The following is a 22631-nucleotide window of genomic DNA, read 5'->3' on the forward strand; positions in this document are numbered from 1 at the left end:
GAAGAACCTACAGATACTGTACTATTTACTAGGCCTATAAATAATAATCGCCCAAGGGAAATATCTTTTGTGTTATTTCCCCTTTGTCTAAGTTCCCCTTAACGTACAGGCAATAATAATAATAATAATAATTATTATTATTATTATTATTATCATTTCGGCATTACATGTAATTAACTTGGTCTAGCCTTGTAATCAAGAACCTGCCGATTACTATGCCTAATATTAATAACTAGCTCAAAGTTCATTTGGTGCTCTGCCATTTTGGCAGGTCTTATGGCATCCAGTGTTTTAGAGCTGCCCTATTCTCAGCTCTTCTCTTAATTTGAAAATAACTGTCATTCTGTTTCATTTGATCAGTGATGAAGAAAAACGCGCTTTTCCTTACACTTTGTGCTTTTCCCAGAAAGCCTTTTTAGTAGGCCTACTTGTAGGGCCTAGGTAATTATGTAAAACCCAGGCCTAACTAAAAAATTAAAATTGTCATAATATGTAACTCAAGTTAAAATAACACTTTTCATTACTCGTGCAGCTTAATCAAATATTATATGTCATTTTAAACGACCCATTGGTATTAACATGGTAACATCAATGTATTTTAAAAAATCAGACAGCGACGTTCTCTCAGAAGTTGGTTGTTCTGTTACCTGTAGACGTTTATCTGTTGATGACCTTTTGACCTCCTGAATTCTGCAATGAGATTTTCGGGTCGATTCAGCCGAGGCGGCCCGAGTGGAGTTTCATGTAAATGTTTCGTACGGAAAAAAAAATCGCGTCCGGCCATGCGATTCTGCGCTGTATTGTTGTTTTATTCTTTACTGATTCATGATTATGCTTTAATTGTTTTGTGTATTATTTGGATAATAGCAACGATTTCTACCGCCACCAAGGAGGTTATGTATTCACCGATGTCACTGTCTGGGTGTCTATTCTAGTATCTTTGTTGAGAATTGATAATAAAATACGCGACGACTTGGTAACGAAAGTTTGGCACAAGTTTTTTTAGATCCAGCTGTAGGGGGCGTCCCATTTTTTGTATTCCCACCATGCATTTCGGTGGAACACGGTGGAACACTTTTTTGTGTGTGGAGAGAACTCTATCTTGTATTTCTAGTATCTTTGCTTTGATGAAGGAAGTTGGAAGAGCATGCGCAATGCTGTGGTATGGCTGGCATTTATTAAAGAAAACTTAATTAAACAAAGTAGCAGTTGGACCACCGCGGGTGTTCAATAATGGCTGGTGTTATTTTAGAAAACCTCAGTAACAAAAAGTTGGTTGGTTTCTGTCTAATTTTGCTATTAGTGCAGATAGTTTGCTTCTTAGTCGGTGGACTTATTGGTGAGTTTAGCAGCTAGGCCTAGGCCTAGGCCCTCAGTAGTTAATTTAGCTAGTGAGCTGGCTTGTCTAGCTAGCGCCTCAGCCAGGCCGTGGGAGCCGATCATTTCAAGAATCTTGATTTATAAATGAATCGTCTTCTTTTATTATCTTTTTATTTTTATTTTGTAGTTATTATTGTTCTTCCTTTGTAGGGCATCAAAACTTAAAGCTTGCTTGTAATTGATGCCTTTTCAATCAATCTTTGAATTGGTAATTGTAAAAAAAATATATATATGATAAAGGAAATTGATTGAATAAAAATTTATTGTGAATTGTCATTTCGGTCAGGTCTCTCTTCGGAGATTGCGCTTTATTGCCAACAAATATATGGAGCGCCACAATTGAGTTGCGAAAACGCAAAATCTAATATGCTTACTGTAGACCAATTTGGTATGTATGTATTGTATGGTCTTGTTGCATTTTCGTATTTATATACTAGGCCTAGGCCTAATACCACTTTTATTTACGCTATCAAGCCAAACAAACACCCATTGACAACTAACACCCGCTAAACACCGGTGTTGAACGCTGTCGTCTATGGACATTTTTTATGAAAACTACACTGTACAGACAGTAGCTCAATTAGTCTGCAATCAAATTCAGTTTTGCAGGAGGAAAACACTATAATTTATTTGTACAATAAAGAACAAATTTCAAAACAAAAATACAATCCAAAGCTGTAAAATATAACTTGCGTTATGTTTATTATTTTTAGGTAAATACTTTAAAAAATCAAAATATACAAATAGGCCTATTAAAAAAAAGAATAATTTTAATGAGAGTGGATGATTAAAATCCCAGTTTGTGAAAGTCAGGAATGTGTACACTGTGTGTTCTGATGTCAACGGGACTATACTTGAGAAGCTTCTGAAAACATTCAGCTTCGTTGAACTGGGGTTCAGCACATCAGAGTCCTTGACCTTCACCCATTTACAGTAACCACAACTCCGGATCACGGTGTATCTACAACGGGGAAGTAAAAGCGGGTTTATTCCAGAGTCCCCGCTGATAGTGTAAAATGGGTATTATTTTGCTTCTACATTAAAATATAGATTACTCAGTTAATTTATGGAATATATGCCTATATTATTTGTTAGTCGGTTTTCCATACTTTTTTTTTATCTTTGTTTTGATGTGTTTTCATTAACAGCATATTTATTATTATAAGAATCACAATTTTTATATTCCTGTTTTCATTGACAACATACTTATACAAACAATATTGTATTTCCATTGATTTTTTGGACGGTTTTTATTTTCTTTTTGTTATCTTTCTACTAACAACAAACTTTAAAACAGCAAATAAAATAAATGCTGACAAATTGGTGTATGTCTTTTCTTTTTGTTGCATTTCATATACTATATACTTATTTTGCTTCTACATGAAATATAGGTTTTTTACCTATGTCCAATATTGATTCTATTTTTCTTTATCCAGTTACAGAGGATGAGATCTTAAAGTTAATATCCAATTTAAAAGATAATAAAAGTCCAGGAATGGACAGGTTTTCCAACAAAATTATAAAGTCTCATATTTTATATCCAAACCTCTATTATACATTTTTAACTTATCTATATCAACTGGTGTATTTCCTGACTCTTTAAAAATAGCTAAAGTTATACCCATATACAAAAACAATTACCGTCTGCTCTCTCTTCCTTGTTTATCAAAAACCGCGGCTTTCTGCTCAAACTTTTAAAAAGCTACCTTTCCAATTGCTTCCAATATACTTCTGTTAACTCCATTGACTCATCTCTTTTATCTATCTCTTGTGGTGTTCCCCAAGGATCAATTCTTGGCCCGCTTTTATTTTTAATTTACGTTAAAGACCTACCAAATTCTTCCAAATTGCAAGCTGCAAACTGCCATCTTACCACCCCACATCACTAATCTTTTCATTAAGGCATCTGAACGTCATCACTATAGCACAAGGTTCTCTTCTACTAATTACACCTCTAATACTATTTGTCTAATATTGACTATTCAGATCTTCTGTTGTTTGTGATTTTTTTTGTCGGGGTTAATTACAGTACATCGCATCCCCATCTGGCATTTGTTCAATAATGAATTAAAACAATTGAGTAATTAAATGTTTTATGAAGGCCTATATATACACATATATAACATGAAATTAGGTAAATCGGGGAATCAGGTTTGCAGGGAATAGGCCCTATATTGGAAAAAGGCTTAGGCCTAGCCTTGTCAGGGTGCACCTAGCCTACTAGACCCAGATCCTATCCAACAGCAAATCATTCAACGGCCATTTTTTTCTGAAAACTTCGTACACTTGACTAAAGTTTTTTTTTTTTCACATTTCCTTTTTAAAATATAAAACAAGGGAACAGTATTCCATGTTAACATGGTCGACTAACTCTCCTCCGTACGTACATGTGCTGCGTTGTCGTAGTCGCCCTAAAAAACGAAAACAGCTCTTGTTGTAGTACGCGAACAGCATCTTGTCGTTGCCGTCATGCTCCATTAGTTTGTAGTAGACTAGCCACGTATTAACAACGAAAAATGCCTACTTTCGGAAAAAAAAGTCTCATGCCTTCAATTCGCCTAACTCTGAATCCCTCATGTACTGTACAAGTTCCCTCAGTAGCATTTCCTACCTCCTGGTAAAAGCAGTGGCGTCTGTAGGATATATTTTATGGGGGGGGGGGTGGCTAAGCTGTCTGACAGAGGGGCTGAGTGAGATAAGGATAACTTTGGTGCACATCACCATCTGAGGGCCTTCTGACCGAACGAGGGGAGAGTTTGGCAGGGGGCATAATGAGATTTTTTTTAAGAATAGGGACCTTTGGATGACAGGAAATGGCACTCTCAGACTTGAAAAATACTTTTAAATGTAAAGTTGATAAAATACAATTGTTACTATACTGTACTCCTAAACTCAATAAACTTTTCGTTTCATTAGGCTTGTTTTTTTTGGGGTTTGACTGCCCTACGAGCTTTGGCTGCTAAAGGATTGACCTGTCCGATGGGGGGCTTAAGCCTCTCCTGCCTGCATTGGGTAAAAGTTAAAAATATAAAAATATAATCCACCTTTCTGCATTGCTTTTCAAGGATGTCTACATAATATAAAAACCTTTACGTACTGTACAAATTGTTAAGAATAATGTTTCTCTGTCACTTCTACTTTCAGCACCCAAGCCAACAGATGCCAACAGTCACCTTGCAACAAAATGCATAGATCCTTCAATAATTGTAGATAAATGGTTCATACCAAATGGTGCTGGACAATGCAACAAAGTTTTGACTTTCGATGAGGCTGCGAGCAAGCATATTGAGGCTAATCAGATTGTGTTCGCCGTGCAAATGCCCCACAGACCCTTAAATATGAGTCGTAGTTTCCAGTTCCTACTTACGATGCTTCGACTTGACACACAGTACAAGACAACGAATCCTGATCGTAAGTTCAAGGTGTGATAAATTATTTAACTTTAATAATCAATGCTTGTTTCTGTTAACTAGATTAACAGTGAAATTTTTATTTTAATAGCACCAGAAGATATGACAATGATAGTCCGTATTGGTTATAGAAATAGTGAAAAAGAAGAATGGAAAGAGCTTGCAAAGGTTACAGAAACAAGAAAGTTGGAATGCACTCTTGATTCGGTAAGTCCAGTAACTTCAGTAGGTTTACTTGGTACTTCTATAGCGCTTATTCCTTGTGATTAAAAAGCGATAACTACCCTACACTGGTAATGAATATTTCCCTCAAGTACAGCCAACCCCAACCAAAATCAATAGAGCATGCTTTCATTCAAAGACCATAGTAAATCAATGGTAATAAAGTATGAAAAGATTAAAATGAAATGTGCGCAAAAACTACCAAACCCAGCCCAACACGTGATAAACTCAGTTGAACAGACAGGTTTTAATGCTTGACTTAAACTGTCTGACAGTTTTCAATGGAAGGAGGCAGGATATTCCGTAGTCGAGTCGCTGCAGATTTGGCCTCCGGGCCATGACGTGGAATTTTTAAATAAAATTTAATTGAAGGAAGGGCACTTCTCTATGATAGTTGAAAATAATGTTGTTATACTCAATTATAAATTCTCTGTGCATTTTAGGACTTGGAAATCATACAATCCTGGCCCTTTGTAAGCTTTGAGCTTGCCTACAAGTCGTAGTATGTCCCACATACATTGATATGACACTGATATGACATGGTTTATGCCTTGAATATTGTGTGCAATAGCATATCTATTAATCTTTACAGACTGACGACGAGGGTGTCTCGGAGGGACAGGCTTACGACTGTGATCCATTACCGTTTTTTGAGCTAAGCAGTTGTCACTACAATCAGTACCTGGTTAATATTAGATTACCAGTAGGCAGTGATGATGAAGCTGACAAGTACAACACCCAGTTGGGCAGTGTAACAGATATTTGGATCACTGTAAGTTGTTTAATTCAGTAGCAGGGTTCCCAATTTTACAATATCAAATAATGCAATGTCAATTTTATAACCCAATCCCCATTCATATCTGCCACAACATAACTCCATTTTTAAGTCAATTATAAACAATCAATTACAACATAGAATAAACTTCCAATAATACACAATCAAAACAATAAAGTGATTATTCTTCCTGTGCAAGTAATACAGTATACTGTTGCCTACCAACAGAATATAAGGTTCATTTATGACAATGGCAGGAGGGTACAGGAAGGTGCATGCTCCTAAAAGAAGCTTCTTCCATCCAGGTTTCTCCCACTCAAAATTTGTAGAGTAAAAATTTATTCTCTATTAATTGAAAATCACTTTATTTTGGTAGCTAGTCCCCCTCTACTTCACCTTCAAACTGCCATCATCCACCATGAACTTAAAACTTTAATACAAGCTGAATTAATGTATAAAATTTATATTGTATTATACAGGAATTATTTAATAATGTGCAAACAATTTTACATGGAATTCTTAATGCTTTACAACCATCAGGAAATTCACCAAACTGGTGGATTCACTTTGGTGTGGTTTACAATGAAGACTGTGATAACACCCATTCCTCTTGCATTCCTCATCTGGTTTTGGCTACGAATCAGCAAGTTAAGACGGCCACCAGTTTTAATGGAGAAGTAAGTATTGTTGAATTCCGAATTAAAAGCTACAGAAATTATTTAATGCCATAATTATGATTAATAAATTGAATATGCAAGCTATAAAATGTGTCATGATAAAATTTGCCTTTTTAGTTCCTATGCATGTAATGCAATAGGAACTATTGTAATCACTCTTTACTGTTTTTCCTGTGTGTAGTGTGTGTGTGCGTGCGTGTGTGTGTAGACATTTATGCAAATGCGCATGCGTCAAAGAAAAGTTTTCCAACATTTTGTTTTACCTTGCGATGGAAGTTTGATGTGAAGTTTCTGCAGTGTTCAGTCAGGGCTCACGCTAACCGATTGGCAAGTTGGCATGATGAAACTATTTTGGTTTAGCGGCAAAAAAAAAATTAACTGCTATACACATAGGCATTTTGAAGAAGGCCTAAAATAAAAAAAAAAGGTTTTAATACTTGCTGAAATACATTGTTTTTTCATTTAGATCTCCATTTTTCACTACCTCCATGCAACATTTTTTTTGTTGTTGTATGAGTAGTCATATGAAGGTACTATATCCCCGACAGTTGGCTATGCAGCAGTGTACCCTTTGAATGCAAACTGAAGACAAGTGAAGATATAAAGGCAGCCAACTTTTGGGTACATAACGACTATCTAGCTTAGGCTTTCCACAAAAACGTGAGGCCTAGGCTAGGCCTAGTTTAGTATAGTAGTTACTGCAATGCGAGGGTGGTAGATTGTTTAATCGATGATATCGTGTTGTCATCTAATACAAATATAATGATAGTAAAATTTAAGAATGCACCGTGTGGGTCGCTTTCTTTGTTATGCGGTAGAGTGACGGCAGCAAGGCTAGGCCTAGCCTAGGGCCTAGATCATGTATGTTCTTGATCATCGTGATGAAAACTTCGGGTGACAGACGATTGGGCCCAACTGGTGTGGACGATCGGGCCCAAGCTATTTGTAGTCTAGTAGGCCACTGCTAGCTCCCCCACTCCCGATATCGTTTCAAACTACAGTACTGTAAAATGAAAATACTATATACCTAGCTAGGCCTAGGCCCTAGGCCTACAAAAAAATTTTCAAAGAAATTTGCTAAAAATATTACTGTAATTTGTCTATCAAATTACATTACCAGTGTGGTCTAAAATCAATATTTTGGACCATAAAGACTCCCCCTGAATTTTTCAACCACCACACAAATTTGACCCAACCATATTTTCTGATTCTGTCATTTATGATGACTTAATCATAAAATATGGTTGGTTAAGTCATGTATCATGCATAGGAACGTTGGTGCCTGCAAGGCTCTGGTTTATTATGTTAAGATATGAAGTATAATTGTTGCTAATTATCGGCAATTCATAGATTACACAATAATCAGAGACTTCTTGTTGATTTTGCTTTGATAGATTTGTCATGGTTCTTGGAATTTCTGTCACTTTCTTGAATGGTAAGGCTAAGTTCATATTTGTTATAATTCTCTGGTTTATAAATCTAAAATATATTGATCTAAATTTACAGGTACATGTTGCATCGTAGGTACATTTGCAGACTACATTTTTAGGCGTTGTAACCCTTTTCATTTAAATTTTCTGCAATACTTTCTTTTTTGTGAAAGGGCACAAAGGTCTTAAGTTGAATGATACTGCTTGAGTTCCCCAAGGGTATGTTTTGGGATCTTTGCTATTTAACAACCTGAACTTGCATCTTAACTCGTGCTTTTCTGATATGCACAATGTAAGCTATTAACATTTTTGACTCTTCCAGTACCAATTGAATGGCTGACCTTCTGGTTTGAAGTACCATACATGTTGCTGATCAGTGACATACGTCAAGGAATCTTCTACGCTACGTTACTGTCATCTTGGATTGTTTTCACAGGAGAGCATCTCATGGTAAGTGGTGCCATCAGATAGTTTACAAATATTGACTGCTCATAAGGGGAATAGTGAAATCTCTTCCACCAAGGTGATGTGGAGACCGAGACCTGAGGGCCGAGGGAAGATAGGCTACGGTCTCCACATCACCAAGGGGCTATAGATTTCACCATTCTTGAATCTAGAGCACCTAACAAGTAATGAAAATAATACACACCAAGGAGTCCTAGGCGATCAAAAGGCCAATCTCTCTCAGCGAGCGTCATGTAGAGGTCGCGTCTTCTTTACCGTTTGTGTGTGTCATAAATTACATAGCAACGCAGTTAGAGATTGCACATCGAATGACAGGGCAATAAAATACTATTTTTAGGGGAAGATATACAAATATTATAGATAAATATAGAGCAGTCAATATTTGTTTTATATACCTCATACATAGATTCTACGAGGCCTAAAAAAGTACTTACTTCTTAGCCTCTTATATTAGAGGCATACTAGGCCTACTACTACTCGACTAGCTAGGCCTAGGCCCTATTAGGCGATCACAGACTGTGTCTAGCTCTTCTTTGCTTATTTTCTCAATTTCAACAGCACCCATCATTTATTGCCCCGCTTCTTAACCAATCAGATGCCTAAAATCTATTTATGAGGTATATAATATCCTATAGAGAAACAGTATGGAGGCATTGCAGATTTCCTGTTGGACTCACAAAATATTTGGGACCCTTAATGTGATAACAATATAAATAGAATTGTCAACTCATTAAGACTATTTCATTGCTAATTTTAGGACACAGTTGAGCGAGCAAGAATCAGTGCATATTCCAAACAAGTTGGTACCATTGCTTTCTGTTGTTTCAGTATGTTTGTCTTTGACATGTGTGAAAGGTAAGAATGAATCTTGCATCCTAATTACCAGTCATTATGTAATGGTGATAAGCTGAAAAATTATAATATTTACATGTTATTATGTCTCTAATCATCCTAATTAGGCCTCTAATTACATTAAAAACACTTGAGCTTTGGGGCTTCTCCCCAAACCCTCACCAAGCCTCCACCAGCCTGCAGACTGGGGCCCTGCTAATAATTATGTCATTGTCATCAATCCACTGACTCAGCGCACAACAGTTGTCATGCAAGCATCATTTGGAGTTTGTTCTGCATGCTCATCAAAGGGTCACTGGAGTCACTAAATGGTCAGAATATTTTGGTTGTGAGTTTTTTGGAAATAGAAAATGATTCTATGCCGATTGACATGTAACACTCTTGTGTACAGTATTCATTGTGGTTCACCATAAAAAAATATATGTTCTATTTTTTTCTATTACATGCTGTTGGTGCATAATATGAATTAACTGGCAACACAAAACATGGTGATTAATTTTATTCAGATATTATAAGTATGATACATTATTCTGCAGAGTTGCTACCGGATTTTTTCTCTACTACATCATATACAATCTTTGATGCATGAAATTAAACATTTTACTTTCAGAGGTGTACAACTTTCGAATCCTTTCTTCACTTTATGGTCAACAGAGACTGGCAAGAACTTGGCTGTATCCTTTGGATTTGAATCAGCTAAATATAGAAACATTTTATATTTCTTAAAGTTATATTGATTGAATTTATTCGATGTCCATTCCAATTGTAATATATATATACTGTCTCTTATACACATCTAGAGCCCTTATCAGTCCTGCAGGATGATTTATCCTTGTTAGAATAGGATGAAAATAATTAAGACTGACCTCAAACGTATTGCCAATGACTTTGATACATTACTCTGGCTTGCTTGTTATCCTTCACCTCTGACCCCTAGATGCTATTCCTTGTGATGGCAGGCATTTGTTTTGGTGCATATTTCCTCTTCCTTTGCTTCATGGTCTGGCAAGTTTTCCGGAACATTAGTATCAAACGACTGGCACTGCCCCACATGCTAAAAGCAAGACGGCTCCATTATGAAGTGAGTATTAACATGAGTTTGCCTTTGTTTTATTGCCTATTAAAGCCTGTTTTCCATTACACGAATATATTCGCGTGAACCAAAAGTTTCGGTTCATTTCCTGAGCTTTTGATTAGTTACACATTTATTCACAAAAAGTAGAAACAGTTCAAACTGCTGATTTCACTGCAGCGAAAAAAAATCTGATAGAAATGTGAATGCACATGGATCGATGCTTTCAATTTACGCAAATAAATTTGACTAGTGGAACGCTTATGTCCCATTTGTGGCTTAACTCCATTAGCATTAACTGAATTTTACCTTTGGTAGCTGTGAGCAAGTGTGAGTGATGATAACATAAGCATTCTTGCAATCTCTTATGTTTTTTTGTATGTGTTATTGATCTTTCTATTCAAATATCTCTCCTTTATTGTGATAGGGTTTGATCTACAGATTCAAGTTCTTCATGTTGTTTACATTGCTATGTGCTGCCCTCACAGTCATCTTTTTCATTTTGAGCCAAGTGTATGAGGACCATTATAAGATGGGACATGAGAAGACACTGCAGATTAGCAGTGCCTTCTTCACCGGTGTTTATGGCATGTGGAATATCTATGTGGTCGCTGTAATCTTCCTCTACGCCCCTTCACACAAGAAGGTTTCCACAGATGATGGTAGGAATGCTTTATTTTTCTTTTTATTAAGAAGCCCCTGAATTTTCAATCCCAGACTCCCGTGTTCTTTTGCACCATATTCCCAGGGTCATGGATTTAGCCCAAAGTGCTTAATAACGATTGACTCTACCTTGTAATTACTAGTACAGTACTACCTTTTATTATTAAATGATAATATAAATCAGTTGATTTATATTGAATTAACTCAGTAGCAAACCTTTTCCATTTTTCTGTTTTCCTATGTTTTTAAATTACAATAGATACTATTGCTATAATGAAGATATTAATTTTCAGTCCCAGGGTGTCCTGTACTCAGCCCTAAGTGCTTAACAACAATTGACTCTACCTTGTAACTACTAGTACAGTACTACCTTTTATTATTAAATGATAATATAAATCAGTTGATTTATATTGAATGAACTCAGTAGCAAACCTTTTCCATTCTTCTGTTTTCCTATCTTCTAATGTTTTTAAATTACAATAGATACTATTGCTATAATGAAGATATTAATTTTCAGTCCCAGGGTGTCCTGTACTCAGCCCTAAGTGCTTAACAACAATTGACTCTACCTTGTAACTACTAGTACTACCTTTTATTATTAAATGATAATATAAATCAGTTGATTTATATTGAATGAACTCAGTAGCAAACCTTTTCCATTCTTCTGTTTTCCTATCTTCTAATGTTTTTAAATTACAATAGATACTATTGCTGTAATGAGAGTATGAATCTTCAGTCCCAGGGTGTCCTGTACTCAGCCCTAAGTGCTTAACAACAATTGACTCTACCTTGTAACTACTATCTTTTATTATTAAATGATAGTAACATTCAATTGATTTAGATTAACTTAATTCTGCAAACCTTTTCCATTCTACTGTTTTCCTATCTTCTAATGTTTGTAAATTACATTGAGTTTATTACTTTATTTTATCAATGTTTAAATATTTTAATATGAATCTGTGTGAGTGGGAATCACTGACTTTTAGTTACAGCGATTAGGTTCGCTTTTGTTTTTCCTTCCAGCTCACCCAGTTGGATGATTTTTCTCTGTACTGTCTGTGTTTTTTTTTTTTGGAAATAAAATAAGAATAAAGGACTATTTGCTGTAATAAGGGCATGTATTACCTAAGGCTATTCTAACTGAACACTCTTTTCTGTATTCTTTTTAATGAGTTCATGATACAGCTGTCCAATCCTGCATTCAATGCAGGTACAGCATGTTCAAGCTGAGGGCGGACATAACTTATATGTAGTTACCAGATCTTATTATGTGAGATTAAATTTCTTTAAGAATTATAGCATGTATAATTCATGTATAATTCATGTATAATTCATGTATAATTTTGTTTTATCCTCTTTAGTAATGTAATTTACATGATCATTCCATTTTAGATTGAGACTGATAACAGCCCTTAAAGATTTTAACAGATTTAGCACCATTAATGTTAAATAAAATTGAACGCCTTCAGAGCCATTTATTCTTTCTAAATCCATAGCAAAACACTTGTCAGGATTTAGTTTGTTACTAGCTCACTTGCATGTTGGTGTGGTGATGAATGTTTTGTACCGAGTCCGTCGATCCATTTTCAATCAGTTTGATATCATCTACATATTTCATATAACCTATCTTGTTACAATGATTCTCAGGTTGAGAATTAAAAATTCTACTTCAAACAAGCACGGTTCTTTGGGTAATAAACTGCACATGTTCATTTCTCAAGCAAATTATTGTGAAATACTAAGAATTCCTATTAACAAGCGAACAAACATGACCTTTGCTATGAATAATAATCTGCACATGTTCATTTTTCAAGCAAAGGATTGTTTGTTTAGAATACTGCTCAGACAGAGTACTTAGAATGCTGCATTTTCTGACACAAACAAGCATGATCCTTTGTTGAGTAATGAACAGGTGCGGTTTAGCCTAAATAAAGGAGGTATTTTAGCTCGATTGGCTGGTGGTAGCCACTGTGTGTGCGCTGAACTGTGGAGATCTGTGGTCCCTGGTGTAATTCTATCTGCTGCCCTCCTTGTTTTAGCTAGAGGGCTGAAATGCAAGTTTCAATAGCACACCCTCTTTGGGATGAGTCATTTAAGCTACTGGTCCTAAAGAATGTACACCCTTCAGAAAAGAGTAGGGAGATTGTATCCTGGTGCACCGCCCAATCACCACCAGAAAAACCCTACAGGAAAAAAGTCTTCTAAATTTGAAACCAATCCAATTGTAAATTCACAGATAACACAAGTGATGGAAGTCATGTGGAATTTGAGCTGAATTCAACGGCAACAACCCCATCCCCAGAGGAACAGCCTACAGCAGCTACACAACAGCAACAGTCAGAGCTAAAGAACCTGCTAACTAAGACTGCAATTGATTAGAGTGTGGTACCAAGCATCCAGACTTAAAATAAGTTATTGAAATATATTCATTTCTACTTTAGTTAAATTTTATAATGCTGCTTTTATGCACTAAGAATATATCTGGACAAGTAAGTTAGCAATGATTTAGTATGTTACTTAAATGAACATTGAACTGACTTAATTATGCATATCATATGCCTATGAACTTAGGAATTCAACCTTGAAATCATTAAAAAAAAAAAACCTTTTTACTCTTCTCTCCCCCGATGTTTACTGTAAATAATTACCAAACATTATTTTACCTTGACCAAAATTGCTTTAAATCAAGTACCTTATAAATTTGATCATGTAACGTACACCTTGACCAATGAATGAGGATGCCTTGTCTTTAATAGTCTACCTGTTTTATTTATATTTCTATTTATTATTAAACTCATTTGGGTATAAAATACAAACATTTTAACAGTAATTAAATAACAAAAGAGAGTATAATGTAATGATAAAAAATGATGTAAGGATAAAAAATATTTCATGGAAAAGTCATGAAACATCATTAAAAAATCAAGGAAAAGTTACTAATAACTGTAGAAATGTAATCAAAAATATAGGAAAAATATTAGAGTTGGTAAATTATTAAGTATTAGGTGAGCAATAGCCTAGAACAGGTGCATGAGGATAAGAGGTTTGTTGTGACTGAAAACAACTCCACTTCCTAAAGCATCAAGTCTTATTTTTGTACTTAGTGTTATTTCCATCTTGTGGTTGACAACATAATTTGAAATGTAATAGAAATGAAATTAAGTGGATGGCCTAGGGGCATATTGTTAGATGATATTGAATAATTAATGCCAATGGTTAGGAATATAAGAATATAGTGACAAAGATGGCTGAGATGCATGCAGGAAAGTTAGCATTTTAGACAAATTTATCACTACTTATGAGAATAAAATAAATAAATATTAATGTAGAGCTGTTTATACCTGTTTACCAAATAAACAGATTTTTAGTATATTTATATATTACAGTATTATATAATACTATTATATTTATTTAAAAAAAATATATATATATATAAATATATTTTTTTGTATGTTAACTGGACATGGATGGATGTGAGTCTATAACTCACGTTTCACGCTATCATGATCCTGAAAGCGTGAAACGTGCGTTATAGACTCACATCCATCCATGTCCAGTTAACATACATATATTCTTACGGTTTTTAATTTGTAATAGAGCACTCTCCCGCATGGGATGTACTTACCTAATTCAAGTATTTTATATATATATTTATATATACACTAATATATATGTATATATTGGTATATATATATATATATGTTTATATACACATACATACATATACTGTCATGTGTGTGACTGCCTTGTGGCCAGTAGTCTACCACAGTTTTTGACATTTATTTTGTTAATGTTACTATTGAAGTCAAGTTTTCTATGATTTTCTAAGGTGCTTTTACATGATGTTTTTTTCCCTATATTATACTTATATATCATTTATCGCATACATATCACTCGCTTTTAAAGCAGTGATCATATTTTGATATAAAAAATTGTCAATTCAACTGGAAATGCATATTTTTAGAGATAATGAATGCATGTAATGAATGTCTAAGTAGTACGAAAATAAATGTAATAGTTGATGTAGTATGGCAATGACATTTAATCTCTCTTTATTGCAAAAATATGTGATACACCATGGTATGACTTACAATGGAGCCAAGAAATAGATTCCTCTAATCAAGCTTGGTCCCCTTGGCTATGTCTGCCATTCAAAGACATCTTTGATGTTGTGTGTTTTCAAGTAGGTAGGGCAAGATTTTTTTATACCTTGATTTGTGAACTTATTTTTTTAAAGATCGTCAGAGGAGGGCAGACAAATATTTAGCAATTGTTTTGCAAAAAATATCCAGACGGAGGAGAAAATGAAAATAAAATTTTATTGGTGAATGTAAACAGTGTAGTAATGAGATGATTAGATGCTTTAAATTTAATACATCTTATTTTTGAATAATTCAAGGCAGCGGCAGGCGTAATAAAACAAAGTGCGCTGATTGTCAAAATGAAACTATTTTTATTCAAAATCATCATTATTGGTTGGCGGTGGGTTCGCTATACAAGGTATTAAAAAGTCTGGCCCAACTTAAACCAAGTAAAACCGTGGACAGAGATCACAGGTGGTTTGAAGACGAAGTTAAAGCGGCAGTGTACACCAAAGTTAATGAGCCACCAGTGTACACGGACAGGGGTTGATGCATACTTCCATGAGTCTTTCTTAGATCAAAGGTCAAGAAGATCGATGCTTGTCACAGACTCACTTCACCCACTGACGAAAGATGGAGTACCATCTGAAAATTCTGAGGTAAGGAATTAAAATTTGTTGTAGGACCTAAGTGTCTTAAAATTAAATCATGTAAGCTGTGTGTTTGCCAAGTTACTTGACATTCTTCATTTATGTTTTGATCAGAATATCGGATACTTTTAGCAAGATAACTCGGTCGACTGCGGTCAAGTACTTTGTTGATTTGTCGCATGATTGAACTAATATTCAGTATTTTATAATCTTTAGGAAAAATAACATCGTAAAATTGAATGTACGTATCACTGTGTGTTCATTTGCAGGTAATATAATAAACAAAACTGTAGCAAAATATATAATAAATTAGATTTACAGTGAAACATGTCACATTCTACATCAACCACAACAAAAACCTGCAGTAAGGAATGTAGAATTAAACAGCTGTGTTTGAAGATTTGGTAGACTGACCTGCTTCCCAGAGACAAAGAAACCAATGCTTAAATCACTAAAAATCTAAATAAAACCATGAAAAACAATTTTACAAAATTTGTTATACTTTATTATATAAAATTATTTATAAATATAATTAGTACCAATAATTATTTGCAAATCATTTTTCAGCATTAATAAAATTGTAGTGACATACTGACGAGACCCCCAGCAGGGGTGGATCCAGAATTCTTCAAAAGCTTCAAAATAGATAATTGAGTAGCACATAACATTGATTTGCATTGAAATGTTTAAAATTCTGTGTCAAAACAGGGGGACTTTCCCCATTCCCCCTACTGGATCCACCACTGGGACCACACCTGATACTGACCGAAATTTTCTGGATATACATCTGCTGATTGGCACTGACAATGACCGAATCTCTCATCAGTACCCCTATCAGCACCCCTATCAGCACCCCACAACTGTATTCACTTGTCCTATTACCACCACTGGATACCAGCAATGAAATTTGCTTTATTCCTTTGTCAATAACACTTTGGTTTTATAGGACGGTCTTTAATACAATACAATTCTAAAATTTATTTATATTCCAAGAGGGAGCCCCACTCAGCGAAGCTGTATTTCAGGGGAGCCCACATCACTGCCATACGACGTTGTCTGAGTTTGCCTTTATATATTAATATAACATGTTAACTGCCATTGACTTTTTGGTGCACTTGTACTACAGGGGATGTTCCTGAACACACTATACTAATTATTTTTATAAAAATAACATTAAGCAGGTCATGATTAAAATCTACTGATGTAACACCAGGCTTAGGGTAATACTAAAAGTTGCAAAATGTTTTTGTGTTTTTTTATTACGTAAATGTTGAAATATTGAATCCCAAAATGATGGCGTGTATTTCAATACTTGGAGTAAGTATTATACGTTCTTATATATCTGATATTAATCAGTGGACCTTTCATTTCATAGTAAAATATATTCACCATTGTGGAGAGAATTAATTCACTGCCCACACCCTTTAATAAAACTGAAGCAGGTATTCACTGCACTTACATATATGATGGCATATATAATGATTTCTGCTAGTAGATATTACAGTACCTGTACTTGGTAACCTTTGAATTTATAAATATTTGCACAGCTTAAAACGTTAAAGCTACAGTAATACTATAAAAATATAAATTTGGATATTACCATGAAGTGAGGCAAAACACATTCTAAATCCATCTTACACTATGATCAATATAACAAATAAGACTAGTTATAAATAGTAGTTACCTTTAGTATACAAAGAATGTAAAGATGAGATGCTTTAATATTGGAATGTAAAAAATTAGCACCCAATTTTAATGATTAAACAGATACATTTAAAGCTTTGTACACACTATCATATGGTATGTGACAAATAACTGTGATATGCCCATATTTGGGTATAATATGACATCATCATGCCCATATATGGGCACATCACACACATTTTCACATAAAATTTGATAGTTGGATAGAACTTTATAAATAGTAACATGGTAATAACATATAACTATCAAACTTGTTTTACTAGTGAATCATTGACCCTGTTTGTCAACTTATTATCACTCTGGAATTTGACCCTTTGCTCATACCATATTTGCATTTATTAAGCAAAAGGTTGAGACTACAAGAAATTACCAGCACCTGATTGTCTAGGAAAGGGGCAGAAAGCTTTTCCTGTACCCCAAAAAAATGTATTCAAAGCTAAATAAAATTCATCAGATTTGTAAACACATTATGCAGCTCCTCAGAGTAATCAACAATTTCATTACTATGGCAGCATTCATGCCAAATGATAAACTACTGGTTAAAATTTAGGATTCCCACCCAAAACATAAAAACATCTTAGTATAGTACATACTAAAAAATAAGGAAACATATCAACTGGAATATAACAAAATATTAATTACTCCAACTTTATTATAAAGCGATAAAGTACAATGGCAGGGTAACACTGTTTTATTTAAATAGCGCATTATATGATCAACAATTGCAATGTGCAAAAAAAGCAATAATCGTCAAGTGGCATTCAAATTCATTATAAACAGATGTTTAAAATAGTTTTTAACCAACAAAACAACAATACAGATATTCATGATGAAGGCAGCAGATGCTGTTCAGCCTCAATAAATTTACAGCAATTTTGATTATTCGAGATGAAAATCAAGAATAGAAAGCACAATTAGATCAAGATCATCTTTGATGTGGCCGGCAGGCCCTGTACACAGGACTTTCATTTGGTTGGTGCGAATTTGTGAAAAGAGGACCAAAATAGCTGGGGGGGTACACCTAAGGACAGAGAGCCCTTCTGTGGTCGAGTGGGCGGAGCCCCCTCGCACTCAGACATTTTTGTTATTTTGAGGTCTTAAGGATAAATTTTGAAGATGCAATATGGACAGTTTTTCAAGTGGGGCCAGTGTAGGGCCTGGGCCGGCTGCCCCCTCCCCTGCATTGAATTTGCCACTGGTTTTAAGAGCAAACATTATTCAGTCTCTATTTTTAAATGTTCTGTAGACTTTCAAAGCTGTTGATAGGGCAAAAAGCTGAATATAGCCAACTTTGGCATGTTAAGGAAAACTGATCTATACAAAGTTAAATCAATCTGATTAAAAACATTGTGGAAATGTCATTAATTAAACTATGCGTGAACATTCATTAATATGATTAAAATTGAAAAATAATCGTAAATGAATCAAGGTTGAGTAACATAATATCAACATATTGGACATAGGCATAGCCAACATGTGTAACATGCCTCTTTCAACCAGTATTTCACTGCATATATTAACATACTATTAAAATGTAAATAAAACATAATTAAATTTAAACGTGAAAGAAATTAGCGTACAATAAAGCCCATAATATTATTGGGCACTAAAAAAATTTTTTACCTTAAATGTAAATGTTATATGATAAATAAATATTCTATTCTATAAATTCAACAAAGGCCATTGGCCCCTTGTATACATACAAACAATCATAAAATAATAGTGAACAATGTGGATGATCAACTAGTTACTTGTAACTGGTTGTATATCTATGATAAATAAATGGAATTAATGGAAATTGTGGATATGAACAAATAATTACAAGCGCTTTATGTTGCGGATGAGATGGGTTGACGTGAAAAATATATAACATTGAGAATTCTTTAAATAAGCCTATTCTGATATAATTGGGACAGGATAGGGAAAGCAATGGCATTTTATTCCTTTGTTGTTCGATTTTGATTTCTGTATCATAATGAATGCGCATTATATAATAACACGAGTGCTCGCTGCAAGGCGTTCTTGCGTCACACCTGCTCGTACATAAATACCTACTGTAATCTTCATAAAGCACTTGCACATTCGCGACTTGTAATCAGTGGCGGATCCACAAATTCAAAAATAGAGGGGGTGGGGCAGGGAGGAACATTAACAGAGGGGCTTCCACAGAAATAGAAGTCCTTGGCACCCACCTCACCCCCACGACATGGTTAGAGCTAAGTTCAGGAATAAAATATAATTTCAACGAAACATATAGAAAGAAGATTAGTTTGTACGCAGCGAGTCATTGATATGCAAGCCGCGTAGAAAAACACTAAAATTCATCAAAAAGCCTATAAATACAGTTAAAATTCCTTGCTTGTACGACAAATTAGAGGCGGTTATAGTTGGAATCTGCTCTGATTGATCAAGAAGTTTCGGTGGATGGATTTCTGGGACGTGTGAGAGTGTGTCTTGAATTTTCTACCCTGGAAAATGTGGACCTTTGGCAATTTGGTGGGGGGATGCGTATACACCCATCACACCCCTCTGCGAAGTAACTGCCTTCAAGTTTTGTTTGTTCATTTGTTCATTCATGTGAATCCATAATGACAGGAGCAACACAGGTATTAATGTAGCTTCCTTTAGCAAATACAGTAATCGTGAATAATGGATTCTAGTTGCTGTTATCAGTTGACTGGAACAGTTGTAGCAGGGTCACCAACGAGCAGGTTAACAGTATGACCATACCACAATTTTAATTGGTGCTATTCTAATTATATGTATCCACATAAATAAAGGTGAAAAAAATGAATAATTATAGTGCCAACTAACAACATTATCATTTGAGGATTGTTGTGGCAAAATGGCTAAGTTGTAGCAAAAATTGAAAATCAAGTTATTGGTATTTTCAGATACCTGAGTATGTGATCTTTAAAATGAGGAGTCATTCATTTAAACTGGACATTTCAAGCCTAAGTTATTGGAAAGTGAAAGTACAGTACTCTTAGAGTCAAGATAAACATGATTTTGAGTAATTGCCTTTCAAAGTTATTTGTGCATACATTGTTTAATAGAATGAACTATGAAAAATAACGTTAAATTAAAACAATTTGTTAACCACTTCCAGAACTAATACTTTGGGACATGATTAATAAGACATTAAACTGTTGATCTATAGTGAAAAACAAATTTGGATTTTTAGGCAATTTTTTGAGCTCCCATATTTTATAGCTCATGTACTCAATACTGGACTGTGCGACAACTTAACCATTTTGCCACAACATGCCTCATTTGTTAACATCTTTGTTGGTATATGAGGTAGCAGGTAACATTTTCTTTATAATAAACCATCATCATCAATCATGCTTTAATAGATTGATAGATAGAATTAGATTTATTAATTGGTTAAATGATTGACTTTTGTTTGTAATATATTGATAAGTTTTCATAAATAGTTAATATCATGAAATGTTTATTTTTAATTTTCAGTCAACTTTTTTAAACCTGTTTCCTGTTTCATAAATACTTTATATTTGTTAGCTCTTTGTTCTACAGACTTTTGCTGCCTTCGCTAGACTTTAGCTGACTCACTTTAAATTACTTGAACTGCATGTATTTTTTTATGCTTGAAAATCCATTATCGTAATAATGAACAAAACTCGTTTCTTGTTAATGCACAAAGAATTTCAACAAAATAGCACCCTTGTTATTGTCGTTTCTTACTAATTATCTTCACTATCTTTTTCTTATTTGGAGCAATTTGATAAACTCTTTGTCTCACTATGGTACCATCATCTTTCTTGATCACAGTTTCTACATAATCTGTTGTTGAATTTGACGTCCGATTGTTTGTACTCTTTACTTCACTTTTCTTTTCATCACAACTGTATGTACCAACAGTTTCATTCATGTTGTCATGCAAACATTGTTTATAAGCATGCCATTTTTTCAAAAATGGTGTGTCTAAACTTTTGCCTTTGGTTGTTACATTTTCCCACGATGGATATTTAAAAGTTATATTGTGAGTTTCAGACCATCGTGCAAAAACTGCCTTCTCGGTTACAAATTTATGTCCTGTACGTAGTTTGTTTTCACTAACTGAGTAATACTTACATTCCCGTTGAACCTTATCAAAATAGTGGTAGTACTTGTTATCATTTGGGTGCTCTCTGGTTGAAGGAGAAAAAATGGGAAAATGTTATTTATTCCATTCAACTTATATTAGTAATTTCAGCAAAAGGAACAAGTACAAAACTTCTTATTTTGGTAGCAAAGGAGGTTCTAGAACACTCCAACACTCAAAGCATATAATACGAATAATAAGAGGATTTGGAATTATCCTTTAAGGTATAATATTCCCAACCACAAATAAGCTAAAATACACATATTTAATGACCACAATCTTAATACTTTCATGATAATGATTATTATTATTTAGAGTGATAGCAATGATGATGATGATGATGGTGATATGATAATTGTTATTATGAGTAGGGAAGTGCTTAATCAATAACTCTTAGAGAGAGTGAGAGTAAGTTTCGTTTCCATACAATTGCTACACACTATCACCAACAGCTTTCAGTGACAGCGGTGGCGCCAGAAATTTGCTGACAAGGGGTTCAACATGTCCGACGGAGTGGTTCGCGCCAAGAGGTGGTCGATGGCCCATAAAAAAAACCCCCGATTGCGCCACCACTGTTCGGTGATGCTGATTGGTTGGTTGAATTGAGAAGCCTTTTCGATTGCATCTGGGACTGCTACCAACCAATGGGGGTGCCGCAGCCACTTCAAGAAATGAGATACTTGCCGTATGTATTTTACTGAAAATTGTTATGGACTTATTGACTACCATTTAACAAAATCGCATTGTGCTCTAATAGACAGGAAAAAAGCCACTCTATAGTGCCAGATAGGGCACAATTTTACTGGTTCCCGATGGCAAAAACTGTTCTGCGATCTCGTGGCTGTACCAAAGGTAGGCTTAGCACCCAGTCTACCTTGAAATTCCCGCTAACATCGTGCAAAAAATTGTGGCACTTTGACACAGGATAGGCCAATTTCACCCCAGTCAATTCCCATACTTGTGCTACAAATTTCTCACAAGTTTACCCCATAATTAAAATGCTGCAACTCCCCCGCCTCCCCAATATTTCCCACGCTTGTACTACAAAATACCTTGCAAGTATACCCCATAAATGCTGCAACTCCCACCCCCCATATTTCCCACACTTGTGCTACCAAGTCCTTGAAAATATACCCAGTAAATG

General features: G+C 34.8%; 2 protein-coding genes across 3 annotated transcripts in view; one reads left to right on the plus strand and one right to left on the minus strand.

The window, feature by feature from the left end:
* Positions 1-1119: 1119 nt before the first annotated feature.
* Positions 1120-14378, plus strand: LOC117115437 (protein wntless homolog B-like). The gene is made up of 12 exons (XM_033259231.1): positions 1120-1339; positions 4525-4791; positions 4882-4997; positions 5605-5784; positions 6328-6464; positions 7859-7899; positions 8217-8344; positions 9117-9214; positions 9822-9885; positions 10149-10292; positions 10711-10945; positions 13183-14378. Exons 1-12 carry the CDS (start codon positions 1234-1236, stop codon positions 13323-13325), a joined length of 1659 nt encoding a protein of 552 aa, XP_033115122.1. The 5' UTR covers positions 1120-1233; the 3' UTR covers positions 13326-14378.
* A 6154-nt stretch (positions 14379-20532) lies between these two features.
* Positions 20533-22631, minus strand: part of LOC117115449 (alpha-N-acetyl-neuraminyl-2,3-beta-galactosyl-1,3-N-acetyl-galactosaminide alpha-2,6-sialyltransferase-like) — a 24495-nt gene continuing 22396 nt past the window's right edge. For both annotated transcript variants that reach the window (XM_033259263.1, XM_033259264.1), the window contains exon 6: positions 20533-21533. In XM_033259263.1, the coding sequence (XP_033115154.1) occupies positions 21071-21533 (463 nt within the window). In that variant the 3' untranslated portion in view covers positions 20533-21070. The remainder of the gene's footprint in view (positions 21534-22631) is intronic.

The sequence above is a fragment of the Anneissia japonica genome, unplaced genomic scaffold, assembly GCF_011630105.1.
Source record: "Anneissia japonica isolate Jap-2015-1 unplaced genomic scaffold, ASM1163010v1 scaffold287704_len1198815_cov201, whole genome shotgun sequence".
Taxonomy (NCBI): domain Eukaryota; kingdom Metazoa; phylum Echinodermata; class Crinoidea; order Comatulida; family Comatulidae; genus Anneissia; species Anneissia japonica.

Excerpts from the sequence above, each read along its gene's own strand:
- LOC117115437 (XM_033259231.1), top strand. The coding sequence starts at position 1,234 with ATGGCTGGTGTTATTTTAGAAAACCTCAGTAACAAAAAGTTGGTTGGT. Across the intron at positions 4,792-4,881 it reads CAAGACAACGAATCCTGATC|CACCAGAAGATATGACAATG; the intron begins GTAAGTTCAAGG and ends TTATTTTAATAG. Across the intron at positions 6,465-7,858 it reads CCACCAGTTTTAATGGAGAA|ATTTGTCATGGTTCTTGGAA; the intron begins GTAAGTATTGTT and ends TTGCTTTGATAG.